The sequence below is a fragment of the Amia ocellicauda genome, chromosome 22, assembly GCF_036373705.1.
Source record: "Amia ocellicauda isolate fAmiCal2 chromosome 22, fAmiCal2.hap1, whole genome shotgun sequence".
NCBI lineage: Eukaryota > Metazoa > Chordata > Actinopteri > Amiiformes > Amiidae > Amia > Amia ocellicauda.
In genome coordinates, this window is record NC_089871.1 from 9,046,692 (window position 1) to 9,068,594 (window position 21,903).

The 21,903-nt window shown below is 43.1% G+C and overlaps 2 protein-coding genes across 2 annotated transcripts; one reads left to right on the plus strand and one right to left on the minus strand.

Moving 5' to 3' along the window:
- The first annotated feature begins 2,118 nt into the window (after positions 1–2,118).
- On the plus strand, positions 2,119–8,613 carry xaf1 (XIAP associated factor 1). Its single transcript, XM_066695950.1, has 8 exons — positions 2,119–2,209; positions 3,176–3,311; positions 4,297–4,353; positions 4,653–4,893; positions 6,187–6,254; positions 6,582–6,803; positions 7,042–7,117; positions 7,382–8,613. Exons 1-7 carry the CDS (start codon positions 2,169–2,171, stop codon positions 7,087–7,089), a joined length of 813 nt encoding a protein of 270 aa, XP_066552047.1. The 5' UTR covers positions 2,119–2,168; the 3' UTR covers positions 7,090–7,117; positions 7,382–8,613.
- Positions 8,614–17,848: 9,235 nt separating this feature from the next.
- On the minus strand, positions 17,849–21,422 carry tekt1 (tektin 1). The gene is made up of 8 exons (XM_066695912.1): positions 21,320–21,422; positions 20,602–20,806; positions 20,294–20,459; positions 19,804–19,932; positions 19,298–19,441; positions 18,898–19,120; positions 18,423–18,619; positions 17,849–18,259 (listed from the first exon to the last, which is right to left on the minus strand). The coding sequence occupies exons 2-8, from the start codon at positions 20,783–20,785 to the stop codon at positions 18,100–18,102; spliced, it is 1,203 nt and encodes a 400-aa protein (XP_066552009.1). The 5' UTR covers positions 20,786–20,806; positions 21,320–21,422; the 3' UTR covers positions 17,849–18,099.
- Positions 21,423–21,903: the final 481 nt, after the last annotated feature.

A 21,903-nucleotide genomic window follows, 5' to 3' on the forward strand; every position in this document is an offset into this window, starting at 1 on the left:
TCAGGGTGATGCCCAGCGTTCCTCCCCCGATCACAAGCCGCCGAGCCAACTCACCATCTCACCAGCTCCCAGCGCGCCTCTGTCTGCTGCTTCTTGGATGCCATCTTCCCTCGCCCGCTTCAGTTACAGTTTGCCCTTGGATCACCCCTGCCTGTGTCCTGCGGCTCCGCTGCACAGCAAAGAGAGAGAGGGAGCTTGTGCCTGTGTGTGTCAGAGTGGGAGAGACAAGAGAGAGAGAGACACAGAGGGGGAGAGAGAGAGAGAGATAGGGTGAGAGAGCAGGAGGGGAGGTAGCAGTAAAGAGATGCTGCAGTTTCTCCGATGCAGTCTTCAGCAATACTGAACGTGAGCCCAGAATGGTGTGGTTTGCATAGGAAAAGCAGGAGAGGAAAAAAAAGTTCATGCATAAGCACACTCACTCCGTCTTTTTTTCTTGCCGTCTCTCACTCACTCACGGCTATGGTTTCTAGCAGGAAAGAGTATTCAACAAGCTTGCAAATCACTTGAACTGCATCCAAATGCGTCACCTTCCAAGTGTAGGTGGCGTACTTTACTCTTCCCATTAGATCTGCAGTCAGGGAATGAAGTTGGCAGAAGCCTAGATTTTGCATTCTAGTTTTAATACATGCTTTACTCTGTGTGAGCCTCCCAGTTTTTGTGTGTACACGAAAGAGGTTTTGAGTACGTTTATAATTACCCTGAATAAGGCAATGGACAAAACGGCTCTGTCCAACCAATAAAAAAAGACTCTTCTTTTCAATTAATCTCCTATTTTTGTTTTTGAAATCAGTCTTGCTTCGGGCCCCTGTTGATTTGTGCTTATTTTTTATTTTTTTGCATCCCGTAGCTGCCAGGGTTGGGTGGCCTAGAGTCAGCTGGAGTATACTTGGTTTGCCTGGGGCCAGCCAGGCACCTGCGAGCTCTGCAGTGTTATCAGAGAGATCTACAGTTAAGTGGCTTATTGTGCTCTGGTTTGTTTCTTTTCTGTACTCGAGTGGCTGAGCAGCACATGTCTCAGAGGATACAGATCAGCCACACAATTCCCTCCCGTGTACAGAACGGGGACACCGTAGTGATTTATATTTGGCGATGGGAAAGTATAAAAGAAAATTCGAAGAGGGGGAAAGTAAAAATAAAAACAGAAATACATATTATTAAAAAAAAAGATATATATATATATATATATATATATATATATAGTAGCCATCCATGAACAGCAGCACAAGTCAACAGCAGACATAAGAGGGACCCATGCTCATGACGAGGGGCAATAAAAGCAAGAAAAGTCTGACAGCGTCAAAGAAAATGTTCCACCGGCGTGCTCGGCTGTCGATGTACGGCTGTCTTAATGAAAAAGCTTCAGAAACACAGGCAGTTACTGATCCTTATTATGATGCATTTCAACAGGAGGCCTGGCAGTAAACCTTGGGGGGGGTAATACTTTCTTCCGATAATAATAAATCCCAAGGCAATGGAATAACCCAGGCACAATGTCACACAGGGAACAGATGGCTCACCTGATGTTCAGCTTTAACAAGCAAGAGAGGAGTACAACAGTACCTGAGAGGCAGTACCTTCCTGCCCACCATTCTTCACTTCCTTTTGTTGCGTTCGGTTCTCCGGAGACTCGTAAACATTTGTAAATCGATAACCTCCATCCAAACAGCAGCTGGATTGACAAGTCACGCATTTAGAGCTGGCTGTGATGAAAATGCAAAACATCTTTTAAATAAACTAATTCTCGACAGCTGCATAAGAAGAGTCACAATAATGTGGCATTTTCTATTTATGTAAAATAGTGTGGATCTATACCTTGTCAGTTACTTCACTGTTAAGAAATATTAATACGATTTATTGGCCTCACATTAAAAATATTTGTTCTTGTTTATTTTTGTTTTTAATGCACAGAATGTCATATAGTCTGCAGCCATTATACCGATCTTGAGAGAGCAAGATTGTAAATCATTCTTTCTGGTTTAAAATATATATATTTGAATATATCACTCAACTTCCCCTGACTTTCTGAAGAGAGGATATGGCCTGACACACTAGACTGGGGCTCTTACAGTTTACAGCAAATCTGCTTGTGAGCGTTTCAGACTTATGAAATATTAAGTGGTTTCAATTTCAGTTTCTCAGAAGTGAAAGAAAAACAACCAGATCTAAACATGGAGGAGAGAGCAGGAGACAGCAAAGTGTGCAGCAACTGGTAAGGACTATAAACACCCCACGACTTGTACTTTAACTTTCTTTAAGCACTTTTACAGAGTCAAGAGGCTTCACAGTGTTCAGAGACCTAAGACTCAAACCAGGGTAGTGGGGTCGAGTTTGCTAGGAAGGTGAGAAGGGACAAGAATTAACTGAGGAAACCGGGTGTGGATTTGAAACAGTTTTACAAATAAGGCTGTTCTGACAGCTGTTGTGAAAAAGTAAAGTTGTTCTGTTTTGTTCTTCTTCATTTCTGTTTTGTGAAATAACAGTGTTGTCCAGCACAGAATCAAGTTTAAGGCAGACAGGACTGAAAGTAAATGTATTGAGTTACGAAGTCAGAGAGGAGTAGCAGGAGAGCAACATGATTGGTGGAGTGGAAGCAGGTTTAGTTGAAATTAATAAACACACCGGGGTACAGAGAGCAGTATATCTGATTACAGAGGGCAAAATTGAATTCTTATTCTGCTGTGCAATTGCCTGTTTTTGTCTAACTAATTCTGTTTCACTGTATTGATATTCTTACCACTGTTTTGCTTTCATATAACAATAGCAGCACATATAATAGTAGCACAATAAATAAAGTAGATTTAGATTTTTGGTTGAACCAGCAGCTCCTGTAACAGTCCACTAGACCACAAGAGTGCTACTGCATGAGCAACACTAAACAGAATTCAAAATCATAGCTGTCAGTGATAGAACACAAAGCACAAAAGGGAGCACACCTAAAAACAAGCAGTATCCAGCCTCTGGGATCATGAATCCTCAAAGGCTGATATTAAATCCCCGGGAAGGCACAAACATGTTGCGGGGGGGTTGCTATCTCTTCATTGCTGTGGTGTTCTATAACCAGTACTAATGTTTAACTCTTAACGGCCAATCTCATATCCTGAGACTGCAATATGTTAACCCTCTCCACCCTTCCTCCTCCCCCTCCCCTCTCCCATGCCCTGGCTCTCTGGCACAGTAAGAAGAAGGTGGCGGTGGCCAATTTCGCCCTTCACGAGCCGCACTGTCTGCGCTTCCTGGGTCTGTGCCCTGACTGCGATGAGCCAGTGCCCCACGACCAGCTTGAGGAGCATCGCCAGACTGAGCACAGCCAGGTCCGAAAACGGGGTTCCTCACTGGCACGTATGGTGTCGAGCAGCTCGGGTCCTGGAAAGCACCCAGAAGCCACATTCATGGGCTAGATTTAATTGCTGCCACCTTCCCTGGTCTAAGAGTGCAGGTCGGAGTCACACTGGCGGAGGGCACCCTAGCACAGGCCAGCTCCTCTGTGAACAGCGAGGCAGTGAGAGTAATCGTATCTCCAGTGTGGCATGTCATCCTGTGTACCTTTCAGAGTAGGTGGGGGGGCTCTCCAGCAGGGCTCTCATCCCGTGGTGCTTTTGTTGAGGAGCCTGCTGACAGGATCGAACTAGGGGGCCAGGGTGGGGGGGAGGTGGTAGCTTTGTCGTCCTTTCAGGTTGCGTTAGTGATGCAGAGCGGGACTGGGCCAGTGCTGTGTCTTTGCTGCTCCTGTTGCATAAATGATTTAGGGCACTTACCCGCCTAGTTCACTCACAAATCATTTGATTTGTTGTTCACTTGTAAACAGACTTTGTATTTTTCCCCACAGCTTAGGTTCGATTTGTTTCACACCAGGAAAATATAATCGAACTTGAATTTCTGTAAAAGGGAAGGAATTCAAGTTTGTTTGTGTCGTCCACCTGCAGCTTCATGCAGACCACAATTGTACCGGTTTCACATTTGTGCTATTCCAAACGCATTCGGCTCTCTTACAGTTTACTTGAAGTTCTGTCATTATAAATAAAAACATTTAAAAAATCGAATATATGCTGTAACAAATAGGCTACTTATAGCATAAACTCCACCATACAAGCCTTTTTGTGGCAGCACAGAACTAGGTCAGTCGCCCCATTGTATGCAGAATACATTTAATTTGCAGTGACTGACCACTTATTTAGTTTTCTTGTGACATTGTTTGCTTACTGTGTTAATATTACTCTCAAAGCCTATCAGAATATTTTTTTTTCTTTCACTTTAAATCATGCAGATTTGTTTTCTGTTCACGCCCTCTCTGCCCAGGTCCGATGTCCGCAGTGTAAGAAGAAGGTAGAGAACTGCAAACTGGAGGAGCATAAGGTAAAATAGTGCTGGAAAATAAATCCAGTTTAACGACCTTTGAGTTTTGCCCTTTGCATGTCAGAATTTGCATACATCAACATCTCTTCTGCTAGACAATGTCAGGCCCAGGATATGCACATTTAGATGCACAGAGTAGTACTTTCATTCCCTTCATTTTACCTGATCCATAGAAATCAAGGGAGTGGTGGTCAAAGGTTTTGAAAGTGCTCCTAAGAGAGAGTGTGCATGTGTGTGTGTCTGTGTGTGTGTGTGCGCATGTGTCTGTGTCTGTGCGTGTGCGTGTTCCCTGTCCCCAGTCTGAGCAGTGTGAGAACAGGGTCTTGGGCTGCGAGTTCTGCCAGCTGGAGCTCCCGTTCAGGAAGCTGCAGGAGCACCGGGAGCAGTGTGGGAGCAAGACCCAGCAATGCCCCGACTGCGGCCGCTACATCAAGCTCCGGGATGTGGATGCCCACGCCCTGACCTGCACCCCTACGGCCCCGACCGAGAGTGAGGTGCTGGAGGACACAGCGGCCCCTATCCCTCGGGCTCCAACACAGAGTGAGTTGGCATCATTTCCTGTGCCCTTCAGTGTCTGCCAGTGCCAGTGTTGTGGGAGCCCTGAATTCTTGGGTTTTCAATCCTACTAACATATAGACTGTGAAATAAATAAGGAAGTTTGAGTTAGTGATTCATTTAGACTGGAAAACAGGGTTTGATTAAATAACCTGGTGCCCGGCTCAAAACCTTGTATCCTATGTCATCAGCAAAATAAGGAGCTGTACCAAGCAAAAACCCACTGATTGAGCGATTGATTACTGGATTGATTCTCTTCATTAGCATACAGGCCCTGATCTGGTGACAGCGAGCACAAAGACAGGATTTGGGAAGCAATGCACAGCCCTGTCTGGATGTTTTACAGCACAGCTCTGTCTCAGCTGCTGGCCAGGCACCCGCAACTGCAGATTTCATTACATTGAACGTTACTGCGAGAGAACTGAACGCGCTATTAAATTCGACTCTTTAAATATATCTATAAATGATGTACAGGTATATATCCCCATGGCTGCTCAGCACTCTATGCACTTATTGAACTCATTACATGACGCTTCCTTATACTCCTGCTTACTTATGTACTGTTAGCATCTCATTTTACTGCAACTCAAAAAAACAAAAAAATATACACCATTACAAACTAATTTCCACATAAACATCACTCCTTCTGACTTTTAGATCTCACTGCTTTTATACATCTTAAGGACCATAACCAATTTTGTTTATCATTAATATTGCTTACTTCATTATTTCAAACTGATTCCCATTTTAGATTTTAGAAATCATGGTTTTGTTAATCACTTGTCCTCTTATACAGTTCCACAAATTAATTATTATTCTCCCCTTTATACGAACGTGTAGCAGCTGCAGATCTCAAACTGTGGTTTGAATAAAATCCTTCACACTCAGCTTGTTTACAAATATCCCCTGTGATATGGGCTGTCTGATTCATGTGAACGGGTTTGAAAGGTCACTGTGGCACCAATGTATTTTATGTATTTTATTTAAAAACTAAGGCTGAACGTCAAAGTAGCAAAATCCATATTACTCAACCTCAACTAATAACAATCCACCATGCTAAGTGTTGTAATAATTCAGTATCTTGTTACTAACTCTGGTGGATTATTTTGGCCATTCAACACTGACCGTGGTTTATACCATAGCAAACAAATCCCTCAGAGCACAACTATGTTAGTGTGACTCTCCAGGACCAGGGCTGCAGACTCCCATGCTAGAGAGTGTGGTTATAGGAGAATATCTAAACCTGTCTTATCTTTCAATGTTTTCTGTGGTCTGAAGAGCCCTCCTCTGAGCTGTGCTGGTACTGCATGAAGTCCTTCCCCCCTGAGCAGCTGAAAGCACACCAGGTAACCCGCTTCACTCACTGTGACCCTGCACTCCACATACACTGACAGTTACAGACTGTCCTGACACACACACACACACACACACGCACACACAAATAGACAAGTTATCATCAAAACGTTAGCCCTTGGTAAAATAAATGCCTTGTTATTCAGTCTGCCAGATTGCCAACAGAATTAGAAATTGATACGCACATCCTTGCGTATGAGGAACTAAAACATACAAAACAATTTGATCATGTCAGTCTATTTAACGGTATTTACAGTAGCTCAGTTAATGGTGGCTCCCCATCTCCTAGCCCTTCACCCCTCTCCTTTCTCCGGTTCCAGGTGGACTGCTATACGGAGTCCCCCCCTAAGGATGAACCCCGTTACCAGCAGGACCCCCGGCCTCATTTTGGGGTGCCCCGCTCCTCGCGCTCCACCCCCTATCCACTGTGGGGGTGCAAGGGACCAGGCTGGGAGGAGACAGAAGGCGCAGACTTGGACGAGATCAGGACTTGTTCCAACTGCCACCTGGCCCTCCCGGTGGCCACTCTGCGATGGCACGAGGTAATGCTGCAGAGTCCAGCAGTCTCCACACACCACCCCCTGCTGGCGGCCTGCTTTTATTCAGCTATAGCTGCACCTGATGAAAAGCCTCTGATCAGATCCTTGGGTGGCCCTAGAGTAAGGGGTTCACATTATTTGTTATTTCTGAACTTTCAGTTTGTCTTCCACTAAAACAAACAGAAGGTCTCTACACTAGATTTTACTGTGTTGGTTTTGATGCACTCTCTTTTTTTAAAAGGCAAAGTGTCTGCAGTACAAAGGCTTGAGGAAGGGCCTGGCTCAGTGAAACCGCAAGCGCACCAGGAACAGGAGAGGTAATAATTTCACTCATCTGAGTAACACATAAGCCGCTTTGATCACTTACTACTGTGTTTCATGTGTAATGCAACATTAGCGTTGATTAATTGCAAACATTTGGGTTTAGATCGATTCACTGCGATACATATATGAGTTAGCATAGTCTTTTTATAACTGCAAATATTTAAATTCTAAAATAGCTCAGGTAATGATGGCTCCCCATCTCCTATTTTACCACTTCATCAGCCTGTAACAATAATACTTCTCTTACTTTTTTACAGGATCAGCTCATGCGACACCCTGCCGCACAGAGAACACACATGTACAGAACGACTGAAACTCGCCGTTTCTTCCTGCGACATATCAATATCCTATTGGATGTTGTCATGCCTTCACCCCACACTTCCCCGGTTCATCGCAAGAGGTCACAGTCTCCCGAATTTTAGTTTTAGTTGTTTTTCTTGGATTGTTTTCTTCAGCACCTTGTTAAGGCTAATGGATCCCCGTTGCGAAGTCATGTTTACCCTCCAAGTAGCCTTTCTGTGCATTATCTTCTTGTGATTGTTTCACACCACACTTGGGTTCTCTATCCCAGACTGTCACTGCGATACAGAAGTCTAGATTATTCTTTTTGCCCTTTAGGGAGCTTTTTCCTGTTTTCTTTGTTAGACAACATCTGAGACTAACATTTCTCTTCTGTATGTATATATAGAGAGAAAATAGTTTTTTTTTCCATTAATTTATTTCCCTGACAGATTCTGTGTTAATTCCCAGTCCTGGGGTGTTAAATTGGGCGATAAGGACATGAACTCATTTCGATCTTTAACCATTGTGAATATTAGAGAATAGATAATGTGTGTGATAAGAGCAAGACTTTATTGCTTAGTTTACAAAGCCATGGTGTACTTTTCTGAGGGGCACCCCTGATTGGAAACATATGCAATGCTGTTGTCATCATCCCCCTCTTCGTAGTTCGAATTTTAGTCACTGTTAATCTTTCCATCCCACGTCTGATAAATTCCAATAAATCACCCCATCCCCCTCTAAGAATTTCACTCTGCCATGCTATTAGAGCGGTACAGTTAATGGTCTTGACCCCCTCCAGAAAAATCACACTACGCCACTGTTTACTGAATATATGTGTATATTCTCAGATATGGCGCTTTGGGTAAAACATTATTTATCTCTATAAAATTACAGGAGCTCATCAAAAAATATTGCTGGAGATTATTAGGCTTGAATGTGGAGGAGACCAACCTAATGAAGTTTTGATCAAACCTCCATTCAAATTTTGATAATTTTCAGGAGTGATCAAAATCTACCACTGGTTCCACTGCACTACACTGATACTACACTGTTTAGCACTTTTAGAAAGCATAGTCGCACAGCCATCATTAAGTAATCAGATGTTTTTGAGTATTAATAGTAGGCTACAAACTAAGCAGCTACTGTTCATTATCATTTTGATTGTTAGTTATGAGTTTTTGCTCAATAAAGTATCTTTTTCATTGCATGTTATCGTTTCATTCAATTAAATTGTGCAGTACATTCAAAACAATGCAGGGGGCGTCTTGGTGGCAGATCCTAGGAGGCCAATAACCCTTGCACCGGCCCTGTGTACAATTCATTAAGTCATAATTAAACTACATTACTTGAGCATTGCTCCCTCCTGCAACAAAATGAGTGACCGCTCCAGATACAGGACTTACATACACACTGCGATACATTACGTTTTTAAGCACAAGGCTGTTGATGATTTTGCAACTGCATGACCATTGTGTTGCACCCTCCCTCCTGTGGGTCATGGGTGCGGAGACATTCTTGCAAAATACTTGCCTCATGTCATTAGTCCGAGTTATGTATTTTCCATGTATGTATGTATGTGTGCATGTGTGTTTATATATCATTACCACATCCTCAGCCCATCGATCCACTGCTGGATGGAAGCTCCCCAAGATGTTTCCACTTCCTTAGATTGACAGCTTCTCTTTTCCATGTCATGCCTGCAAAGTGTATGATTTAGTGTATGATTATATATATATGTGTGTGTAAGAAACATCATCACTATAACATCTGCTTATTAATATATCAAGCAATGATTTTTAACTTGCAATTAACTTTGTGTTTCCAGATTCTAAAAGACTATTTAATTTAATGAGCGTGCAGCTTTGTAATGCAAAACAGCTTTTATGTTGCAAGTTACAATTAAGCAGGCGACTTATTTCATTAAGTAGACAACTGCAATTATCGCGTGAATGTGAAACTGAAAATGATTCAGCTAATAACACAGGGCAAGCAGTACAACTTACTACAGTTAACTCTTGTCACAATCCAACCCTTGATTTCACAAGTCACATACCCAGTTGTTGTGTAATTTCAAACAAACCAAAGGTGTCTTTGAGTACCAAGAGTAACCCTACCTACACCGACCTAAATTCAAGAAAACTAATCTGCAGGTGTGTGTCAGCGTGGTGATGTGCTGAGCGTAGGAGAGAGCAGGATCGAGGGTGACTCCTAGGGACTTAGTGGAAGAAGAGGGAGAGAGTGTCGTAGATTTCAAGGGAATTGAGATGCAGAGATCAGCAGAAGGAAGAGAGGAAGGGGGGGGGGGGAAAAAGAGGAGATCCGATTTGGAGAGGTTGAGCTTGAGGTGGTGCGAGTGCATCCAGGCGGAGAAACGGGTGTGAGCAGTCCCAGATATTCCAAGGTCAGCGAGGCAGGAGAGGAGGATGGAGTGATCGACGGTGTCAAATGCTGCAGAGAGATCGAGGAGGATGAGGACTGAGGAGAGGGAGGTCAGCTGAGGGGGTCAGTGAGTCAGGAGAGCCGTCTCAGTGGAGTGAGCTGTGGGGAAGCCGGATTGCAGAGGATCAAGGAGTGAGTGTTGGGAGAGAAATGCAGAGAGCTGACCGTGGAGAGTCTTGGAGAGGAAGGGGAGTAGGGAGACAGGGCGGTAGTTCTGAGGAGAGGTGATGTCAAGGGTTGGTTTCTTGAGGAGTGGGATGACGGCAGCTTGTTTAAAAGCAGAGGGGAAACAGCCAGAGAGCAGTGAGGAGTTGAGGAGGGAGGAGATGAAGGGGAGAAGATCAGGAGCGCTGGCTTGGAGGAGGCGAGTGGGGATAATAGTGCTATACAGGCTCTAGCCTTTCCTTCACACCTGCTTTCAAACCTGCGAGGCAGATGGAGGCGGATCCTCGGAGGCTGTAAAGCATATCTGCAATTTGATTCATAGATTCAACAACCCGAGGTAGATTTGCGAGTCGCAGACCCTAAAAGCCCGGCCAGCCGGACGGTTACCGAAAGCTTTCCGAATCGATAAGTATCAAAAAGATCGGGACAGTATCGAGCAGCTCTTCATTAATAAACACCATTTACACACATATATACTGACATTCATATTGTCTTCTTAATTTGTATCGCTGTGTCTAACCACCTTTCTCAGCATGGTTTCTTTTCACAGCATTATTTTTATTTTCCAGCAATTGAGCGCGGGTTTATAAAATCAATAAAACTCCTCGGACTCCCCCTGTTCCCTTGTCGGGAAGGAGGCGCCTCTTCCCCGGAAACACCACCTACGGGCTACTGGGATGGCATCTGCCTTCCTCCCAGGGCTCTAGGAGTTGGGCAAAGGAAAATGGCAATTAAGGCAAACCGAGGTCACCTCCGCTGCGTCCAGTGTGGCTCCGTGTGTTTAAACGCCGCGTACCTGCGGCCCCGGCGATCTTCAGCCCGGCGCGCCGCAAGTCCTGAGTCCGAGTACCTCTCCCCGCGTCCGGCGCGCTTTTAAACTCCACCCGGCGCTCCCTGCCGGTGTCGTCACAGGCTGTGCCTGCACTGGGGGCCAACCAGAACCGCCCCCGAGTTGCTAGCTTCCACCACGCTGCTGCTCTGTTTATAGAGTCATATATTTGTATTTTCTGTTGTTTTCCTATAGTGACTGCCTCACTGTCTGGATACTCTTTATTGACCTGGTTGCATATAGAGAATATATATAATTATCTTTATTATCATTTTTGTCTTCCCAATAGTGTGTTTATAAGTCTATATACACCTATTGTGTACATTATATATCTTGAGCAGCCCCCACCCACTGCTACGATGGAGCACGGTGCCACAACCACCCCTTGCCTCTGTGCCTCTGGCACTGCTGCTATGCCCAGCGCTGACGCTAAGGAGCACTGCATGGCCTGCTTAGGCACTGAGCAGGCCCACAGAGCCCTGGAGGACGCGCAGTTTTGCCCCATTTGCGTGCAGTTAGGCATTCAACCCCAGACTGCTCAGGGCATCTGACCAGAGGTCACAGAGGTTACAGAATCTGAGTGCTGCACCTACGCAATATGTGGGAAAAAGAAATCTAAAGAGGCTCCTAAGGATTCACCATCCAGATATTTACTCAAAGGTTACAGTCAGCAATTAAACTGTATTAGATTAACATTTGCTAGCAACTTTTGTTTCACCACCATTGTAATGTAACATATACTTTAACTTTAAATATACACTATTCAGCTTCACAGATTTCATTCATTGTGGCTGAAACAGCAAATTCGTTCATTTGATTGCTAAACTAAAAATATAAACATACAATACGCATACATATCTAAAAATAAAAGGCATTGTGATGCAGTGCAGATTCCTTCAATTTTTACTAAGAGATTAGAAAATATGGTATTTTATATTATCATAGTCATCAGTCATCATCAATGTTATGATCATGCTGTACCTACAGATGTTTTAATTACCATACCATATTCTCTTTTTAGTCTTTCTTTCTTTCTTTCTTAGCACACACCCTTACCCAGGACCACTTAACAGTTCTCACTAGAAACATTTTCAAAACCTGTGTAGTAAATACAGTCAGTACAAAATACAACAAGCACACATCCTAGTACAAAGTGCAGAAATAATAGAGTTCTGTCCTTGGTGTGTGTGTGTAAGAAGTTACAGTAAAATGATAAAAGTGCTACAGTTAGATTAGTGGGCAAGGGAGGGAACGCTATTGTGTTTTACACTTGTCTTAGCTCCTTTGTACTAGGAATATTTTATATTTTGCACTCATTGTATTTACTGTACTTTGTAATGCTTTGACTATGTTTCTTGAAAATCCGTGAGGGTGAATCGTGATTGTGATGGAGCAAGGCTCATCTTTTAAAACAAACAGACTTACCTGGGCTGGTGTTGAAGAGGGTCCATCTTTGTAAAGGAGTAGGAGTTTACAGATCTTAGCAAGGTGCTTTATAGACCTGTGAGGGGCTTGAGTGGTTTATTTACTTTGTTTTTTATAGTTTAGGTTTGTTTCATAATCCTACATCACCTCTGTTATAAGTTTGTTATTTTCATGTTAACATATTTTAGGAATAGATGTAGATGGATGTTTTAATGTTTCTTTTGTTGCCCCTATTTTCTAATGGTTGGGTCTAGAGGGCAGAGCTAAATTGATAGAGTATGAAAGAGGGATCAAGGAGGTAGTAATGGCAAAATGAAGGTGTCTGTCACACTGTCGAAAATGGGTTCAGTACTCAGAGCCTCGTATGAGAGAATGCAGATTGCTCTCTGCTAGTGAAATGGATGTAGCGCAGCATACCCGATGACTTTCGATGTATATAAGACCTAAGAATGCATCATCAGATCTAAGGTGTGTATAGTCTAATGGTTACAATTTTGCCCTCCTAGACAGTGGACCCCGGTTCAATTCCCCTTGTCTCAAATCATACTTTGACTTACGTTTTTCAATATGTTTCAAACTTGACAATAAAATATTGTGTGAATATTGTTTTACAGTAAACACAAGGACAGAAGAACTAAAGGGATAAAGAAAGACAACCAAAGTGATGAAGTGGAAGAGTAGGGTACATGTGCTAAAGTTGGACACTGAAGGTGCTTAAAGACAGACTGTATGTGCCACTGAGCAGGTAATTCAGTGATTCTGTGGTATGTTGTGATATATATTAAAGCACGCACTGGAGCTTCAGTGTCAGACGTAACATCACTAGAAGGTGGTCAGTAGGAGAGAGCTGGCACCTGCACATTGTGTGATCCTGCTTGGAGGTTTAGGTTATTTATTTTTCTTATACTTTAAATTCTTTATTACTGGGTGCTGGCTGTGACTTCCACTTGTTTTGTTGCTGTCCGACATATCATCAACACCACAATGATGATGATAATAAATAATAAAGGAAGCAAGGTGGCTTTTCTGCATCTTCCATTCATATTCTCTCAAAGCCCTACTTTTCTCAGAGTTATTCTTAAACATGTGAAGTCAAGTGTGACCAGTTCTTGAAAAAACAAAAAACAAATAAGTGCCATCAAACAAAATAAACATTATTGCCATTAGCAGAGCATGTTCGACCTTGGAAAAACCATCAAATGCATGGAGTATAGATAAGCCCAGAGCTGCAGAATGAGCTGGTCAAGCAAGGTTCCCCTCAGGTTTCTAGTGTCCAGTAAGGGACCATAAACACTGGAATTAAGAATCCTAGCCCACAGCCTGTAAGAAGAATCCACTCTACACCTCTACTGGTGACACAATGTAACCGCTACTATAGTTGAGCTACACAAGTCCTGCAGTACCAGTACCAGTATGAGAAGTATTTCGTGGGATAAAGTTCAGTGACTTAAATTCACAAAATCTTTCATTCCATTCTTATTAGTATCATTGTGTCCAAACAGCAGGAGGGAAACCCCTTTCTGGGTGTAAAGTTAAATTAATCTTTCAATGTTGTTTTTATCTTTCAAGAGAAGATTATATTATCGTCTTTTCTCCCGCAATTAAAATACATTGAATCATTTATGAATATCCTTCATAGTCTTTTATTTTGTTGGGAAAGTCACAAAACAAACAAGAAACAAGTCAATCCATTTCAAAGCCTTTAATAGTAGGCAGACGATTGTCTCTTTGGTTGCAGGGGTGGTTCTGAAATCCAGTCCTTGGGGCTACTCTAGGTTTTCCAGTTTGCATTATAACTTATTTCAAACTCCCTGGTTTAAGTCAGATTCCCATGTTTATTCCAGGTGGTCCTAAACAGTTGCTAATTCAAAGGGCATCTAATAAATCCCATAGAAACCTGTCTGAAAATGATCAGATACACATTAAATACAAGCAGGTACATCAAATACACTGTAATTAAGTTATTCATGACATGGTGAATGCATGTAAGTACTGTTTAAATCATATAACCGGGCAAGTATTATGCTGTACTAATACTACATTTAACAACATGACTTAATTAAGTTACAAATGTCTCCAGATTATATTTAATCACCTTACGATGAAAACTTCAGAGTTTAACCCCATTTTAACTCAAACTTTGTAACTTAAACCTGTGTTCAATTTTATTATTAAGATTCATTTTCTTAATAAACGCCAACGTACACAATATCCCAATGTTTTATATTTACAGTTACCCATTTATACAGTTGGGTTTGTACTGGAACAATCTAGATAAAGTCTCTTGCCCAAGGGTACAGCAGCAGTTCCCCCCACCTGGGACTGAACCCACAGTCCTCCACACTAGTGCAGAGCCCTGACCCTGCGGCCCGTGTCCATATATAACGCACTGATATGAAACACATTCCTCTACGAAAGATACACACCAGTACCTGACACAGAAAGACATTTGTCGATGTAATTACAATGTGTATCAATGTCATTTATTTGGAAGTGTGCAGTATTTTTAAGTGACACTCTAGTTCCCTGGTAATAAAAGGTAACCAGAATGTAGTTACATTGTGCATCATGGTAATTACAATAAACCAGTGTAATTAAATGCCATTCCCATGGAAGTGTACAGTATATTGAAGTGACGCACTAGTCCCTGGTAATAATAACACATTGGGAATTTAATTACAAGGGATATCATAGTAACAATAAACCCAGTCTCAATACAGAAACTTCAACAGGCTAATGCCTAGGCACTGCTGTTTCCTGGAGGAAACACCTTACCTGGATAACGCTTTCACATTCAACCACAATGCCTCATGGCTGTTGCTACGAAGGAGTACTCCGAGATGGAATAAATAAATACATTTGCGCAAAATTAGGCTACATAAACGTACTTAATATAATCATAAAAATACTGCTATTTCTGAAATAATCTAACAACTGTAAGCAGGGTAATTATTTCCTTATGTACTAATAATCATTTTCAAATGCAAGATTATGCCATGCAGTATGATCAGACAATTATATTATGTGAGACAGGTAGGTATTTAGGATAATTTTAGCACATACACACACACACACACATATATATAGGCCTACCTGATCATGTTTTGTGTAGTACAAATGTACATTGGAACATCGAAAACACAATGGAAATGCAATACGTGCGGTTGTTAATGCCAGTATTCATTCAATGCATAATGTAAATATATAAAACAGTATATTTTAGTTAATTCTAGCCAGTCACAAGCTCTCTGACGCCTGATTGGTTACATGCCTATAGGAAGCAGGACATATATGATGCGCTCGCTTGGGGAATTTACATTTTGAAGGCGGGACTAAGCACAGTGACAACTCAGAGAGACGGAATTCGAATACATTAACCAATTAAGCGCATCATATATGTCCTGCCTCCGAAAGGTAACTAGCCAAGCAGATGTCAGAGACCTTTCGACTGGATAGAATTATAGAGATAAGATAATAAAGATAATACTGGAGTTTGGAAAGCTCCCTGGTAACCAGCCGACTGGCTGGGCCTCCAGGGTATGCGACTCGCAGAACTACCTCGGGCAGTCACTGTATGCATGTACGTATAGATTTAATAAATGTAGCGGATTCATATATTCAACATTAATGTAACTATATATTGAACGTGAGTACATTTCCTCAAGCACGTGTCCTGTATGAGCAGCAGGTCATTCAATAGGCCTGTCTGTCACTCCTGTCCTCTGTACCGTAGCCTATATGTGCAAGTTTCAATGCTATGAATGTGGTTCAATATATTACAAATCTAGTTTTACTTTCACAGATAGGTCTGACAGAAATGCTTTATTGACTGAACTGGGCTGCTCGTAAAGAACGGGTACCTGGGGTAATGTACTCATTATATACTATATTAATGACCAGGGTTTTCACACAGATCCAGAACTCGGGTATTGCAGTGCGTCTGCTCTGCATGTCACATAAACACAGCTTCACTGAACAACACGGGGCATTTGCACAGGATGAGCACTGTGCAGCTTTCAACTCTATCAATACGCAGGTATCATGTAGCCACTTGATGCAAAACTGTATGATTAATGTTGAATATATGAATCAGCTACATGTATTACATCTATACGTACATGCATACAGTGCTATATTGTTGTATTTTATATATTTACATTATGCATTGAATAAATACTGGCAATAACAACCGCACGTATTGCATTTCCATTGTGTTTTCGATGTTCCAATGCACATTTGTATTGCATTAAACATGATCAGGTAGGCCTATATATATATATATATATGTATGCGTGTATGCGCTACTATTATCCTACATACCTACCCATCTCACAATAATAATATAATTTTCTGATTGTACTGCATGGCATAGTCTTGCATTTGAATATGATTATTAAAAAATACATAAGGAAATAATTGCCCTGCTTACAGTTGCTAGATTATTTCAGAAATAGCATTATTTCTATGATGATATTAGGTAAGTTTATGTTGCCTAATTCAGCACATATTTATGTATTTATTCCGTTGCAGGAACAGCCATTGTGGTTGAAAGTGAAAACGTTATCCAGGTAAGGTAATTCCACCAGGAAACCACAATGCCTAAACCAGGGGTGTCTTACCCTGGTGCCAAGAGGCCCTTTCCAGCAGGTTTTAGAGATCACCTTTGTATCACCAATTTATAAACAGCTGGAAGTATTTAATCCTTATCAATGAAGCAGATGGTGTGGTAAATTCAGTCCTTTAGAAATGATTGGAGCAATTATCTGAATACCTACAGCCTCCTGAGGGAAGAATCCCCTTGGTTGACTTGCTTAATTGATTAATAACTCGCATGTGTTCCCAGTGTTTAGAAATTGGTGATTTAGGGTGACCTATAGGATTAAGTGGATTGGGGCTGTCCAGGACCAGGGTTGGACACCCCTGACCTAAGCATTAGCCTGTTGTAGTTTCTGCATTGAGACTGGGTTTATTGTTACCTTGACATCCCTTGTAATTAAATTCCCAATGTGCTATTATTACCAGGGACTAGTGCGTCACTTCAAAATACTGTACACTTCCATGGGAATGGCATTTAATTACACTGGTTGATTGTAATTACCATGACACACAATGTAACTACATTCTGGTTACCTTTTATTACCAGGGAACTAGAGTGTCACTTAAAAATACTGCACACTTCCAAATAAATAACATTGATAATTGTAATTGTAATTGTAATTGTAATTACATCGACAAATGACTTTCTGTGTCAGGTACTGGTGTGTAGCTTTCGTAGAGGAATGTGTTTCATATCAGTGCGTTACACACTGACAGGGGCCGCAGTGTGCGTAGCGGTCAGGGCTCTGCACTAGTGTGGAGGACTGTGGGTTCAGTCCCAGGTGGGGGGCACTGCTGCTGTACCCTTGGGCAAGAGACTTTATCTAGATTGTTCCAGTACAAACCCAACTGTATAAATGGGTAACTGTAAATATAAAACATTGGGATATTGTGTACATTGGCGTTTGTTAAGAAAATGAATCTTAATAATAAAATTGAACACAGGTTTAAGTTACAAGGCTTGAGTTAAAATGAGGTTAAACTCTGGAGATATTTGTAACTCAATGGAATTCAAGACTGTTGAATTGTAATTACAGTGTATTTAATGTACCTCTATTTTGACGTGTATCTGAATGATCTACCTAGACTTTAAACCAAATTACATGGGAGTATTTAACATTTAGATGAGTAATTGCGGTCTAATAAATGTAATTAGATTTTACACAAAGCAGAGGACATTTTTGAATAGTTGGTGGATCAAATGACTGGATTTCTGACCCACACTCTACCAGATGGGATTCAGAACTGGTAGATGGTGATGGACTGGTGGAGCTGCACACAGACCACCATGTCGATGTACAGCGTCTGTGCCTTCACATCGATCTCTTCCTCCAGGGACAGCTGGTTGCGCACCAGGGCTCTCAGTTCAGCCTCGGCCAAGGCCAGGGTCTCGCTCAGTCTGTGAACAGGGACACCAGGAGGGATGGTCAAACGGGAAGGCAGAGGGACAGAGGGCTGTGCGGAGTAGTGGCTGGGGGTGTGTTTTAACTTTTCCTTTTAGTAGAAAACAATCACATGAATAAATAGCGAGGGCACCCTGTGTTCCCACGGACCCCCCTCACCTTTCAATGTTGCCCGTTATCTCTCGTACTTCCTGTTGCAGCCTAGACTGGGCTGAGTCATGGCACAGCTCCACGTTGGGCCGCTGTGTCCTGGCTTGCAGTCGTGTCTGGGCCACCTTGAGGGGCCCTTCCAAGTCGGCGATGGCCTGCTTCAGAGTCTCGATGTTCTTCTCCTGGCTGCTAATCTCATCCATCACCTGCCAGGACACGGAAGAGGCAACACATGCACCTCAGAAGAGCAGATAAACTCTGTCCTTGGCTAGACTAACAGCAACAATTAGTTTGGTACTTAAAATAGACAACCATTTTGACATATATGACAGAGAACATCATGCATAGTAGCTTTCCATGACAAACACAACTGGTGACTAAGCAAAACAAATGGGAAAACAGTACAGGAGGATCCCGAACACTGAACAGTTAGTCTTGGTTGCCTGTCCAACACTTGTCTGGGTGATCGGGGGGTTTTGTGTACCTTAGCCAAGTGCTGCTCCAGCTGGGTCTTGGCTCTCTTGGTCTGGGCCACGCAGCTCTCCAGTGCGGTCCCAACGGCCTGGTGCTGATTATGCAGATCTCCAGCCGTCTGCTGTAGCAGGCCGTCCACCACAGCACGCAGGGTCAGGGAGTTATTCTTCTGCTTTTCCGCCTTCACCACATTGAGGTTGGAGAAGCCCTCCCACTGTCCAGGAGTCACGGGGCTGTCAACGAGATGAGACACACTCTCAGCTGGCTGGCTTTGTTCAGTTTGGATTTATTACATTTCAATAAATGTGTCATCATTAAATGGCTCATCCTGCATTTATTTACACAGGGTGTTTCTGTTCTGACACCACTGAGTGTGAGTTGCACGCGCTCTCGTAGACGGGCCCGCTCACCCCGTCATGCTACTGCCTGACCCGTCGCTGTAGTCCACCTCCGGGGTGTTACTGGTCAACATGGTGCAGTAGTCGTCAATCTTCTCGGCCTGGAACTTGTCCCGCAGGTCCTTCTCCAGTGCAAACTTTGAAGCTCGGTTCAACCTGGAGACCACAGACAGAGCAGCAGGTCGAACAAAACAATGGCAAAGCCTTCTTCCTTCTCCCTTTGATATATATTTTTTACAATATAATCGTAAATCTCGAAAAACTACTCCCTTCTAAATCTTTTGTAGTCATTTTTGTATTTGTATTGGTCTAAAGTGAATGGTATTGAACACAGGCATAAAAACAAAGCACAGTGCACTTGTATTGTGTAGAGTGGACATTTGTGATATTTAACCTTCAACACGTCTATATGTGAGTCTTTTGAGTGGAGCCTATGAGAGCATCTGACTGAAAAATATGTGGTGATTAAAGCCTTGCCAGAGTAGGGCGTTTGTATACAACTTTGTCTCCCCCCTCACCTGATCTGCTCATTAGTCTGGTCCAGGGTGCGTCGCAGGAGGGACGTCACTCCCTCAATGACCTCCAGCTCCCTGATGAGCTTGCGCTCCACATCGTCATAGACCAGGTCGATGCCGACACGTTTCTCCCTGTCACACACACACAAACACCCTCAGATAAGCCACAACCATACACTTGATTTACATAGTGTTTCATGGGCCTGAGACTGCGGTCGCAATCTGTGTGGAGGTCTGACCGCACTCGCTACAACATGCACTGCAGTAAACACAGGTCAAAATCACACATTTCCCCAACCCTCAAAGTCAGATAGTGTTTAAATATCCACACAATCAGGGGGAGATTCCGTTTTAAAGCAACGGCGGGGTCTCAAACCTAGATCCTGGGGAGCTGTAGGCTCCCCAGGTTTGCATTTGAATCATTAATCAGTGAAGATGTCAGGCACCATGTCAAAGTCACTGTATGCATTGGTGTGTCTTATGCAAATCTCACCTCTCTACCAGACACTGCTGGGTGACTCTCAGGGGATCAGCGCTGCTCTCCAAGGCCTTCTCCAGGCGGATCCTATAGGTCAGCAGCATGTCGGTCTCCTTCACAATCCCCGCCAGCTTGATTTCCAGCTCCTGTTTCCAAAACCGAATGTCTTCAAGCCTTTGTTCTGAAATACAGGGTGGGAAGACGAGTCTATGAGACTCCCTGCAGACACGGTTGCTGGAGCACGCTCTGATATTTGACTCCAGCATATTAGATACACCATCAGTGCAGGAGCACTGCAGGAGAACAGTCAGACTCAGCCTCACCCAGCTTCTTGCTGACATCCTGTTGAGAGCGCTGCGTCACTTTGGTCGTCTCCTCCACCAGCCGCCGGCTCTCGGCCGTCAGACGCTCTGACCGTGACCGCTCTGCCTCAGCGTTGCTGTAGCTTATCTGATTAGCCAGTTGCCATTCCGGGGGCAAGAACTTCGGGGGCATAAGCTTGGACATGGCTCCAGTCTGCCTTCCAACCTGGGGAAAATTTCAATTAAGGGTTCAATTAAGTAATTGAGAGCTGGGTTAGAACAAAAATCAGCAGGGTAGGGGGTCCTCCAGGAGCAGGGTTGTGAGAATCGCAACCTACAGTAAATTAATTCAATCCATCGACTGCAACTCCAATCAGACAAGAAAAACATTACATAATTGATTTTATTATAATAATAATAATGACTGAATAAATAAATAAAAACATACATACATACATACATAAGGTACATAACCAGAAATGGTTGAAACAACAATGTTAAAGTGCTCTGGAAAGATAAAACAAAGCTTAAAGTTCTACAGTATGTGTGAAGAACAAATAGTATAACCAAACTAAATGACTTGGAGACAGTTTGGACTGAATTTGAACACAAACAAAACAAAGGCGACACACAGATCGCGCTGCAGGAAAGGCTTGGACGTGACACAGTATCCAGCAGAAAGCAAGAGACATGTGAAACGGCGTATTGCTAATCCTGACGCGACGGATTGTGCGGCTACCTGTGCTGAAGAGCAGCGGGCCGGGCGGCCGGGCGGCTGTGTGTGAGCGGGGCTGCGGGCGGGCGGCGCGGCGCGTGCACTGTCTTCCTCTCTGCGCACAGACTGAGCGCGTCCCGCAGCGCCCCGCAACGCCCGCAACGCCATGGCAACGCGCGCATCCGGCCGACAATGGGCTGACGTGACGTCACTGTGGGACGGGGGCGGAGCTGCGGGATGGCTGCGGGGGTTTGCGGATTTCTTGAGCGCGTTTGTCCGAACAGAATTCACTTTTTCAAAACAATTAACACACCGCCCCAAACTGAAACACATTGGCCAAAATGACAGATTGCATTTGCAAAATGCACTAAGACTCTCAAAACACTACATACATGACACAAAATCAACTGCCTCCATCAAAACATACAACTTGTGATCAAATGGAAAGATGTTTAAATCATTCATTACATAATAGCCCAATAAATACTAACTACAACTTTCAGTATCCCCTAACATGGTTAACCTACTTTGACATGTCTGTGTCATTTGTTTATACTATAATTACAGTATGTACCATAAAAGTAAATGTTATCACAGCATGCGCTGTA

Coding starts and splice junctions, on each gene's coding strand:
- tekt1 (XM_066695912.1), bottom strand. CDS start 20,785: ATGTCCAAGCTTATGCCCCCGAAGTTCTTGCCCCCGGAATGGCAACTG. Junction 19,121..19,297: donor TCAGGCAGTAGCATGACGGG/GTGAGCGGGCCC, acceptor TCTCGTTGACAG/CCCCGTGACTCCTGGACAGT. Junction 18,620..18,897: donor TGGAGCAGCACTTGGCTAAG/GTACACAAAACC, acceptor GTGTCCTGGCAG/GTGATGGATGAGATTAGCAG.
- xaf1 (XM_066695950.1), top strand. CDS start 2,169: ATGGAGGAGAGAGCAGGAGACAGCAAAGTGTGCAGCAACTG. Junction 3,312..4,296: donor GCCAGACTGAGCACAGCCAG/GTCCGAAAACGG, acceptor CTCTCTGCCCAG/GTCCGATGTCCGCAGTGTAA. Junction 4,354..4,652: donor GCAAACTGGAGGAGCATAAG/GTAAAATAGTGC, acceptor CCCTGTCCCCAG/TCTGAGCAGTGTGAGAACAG.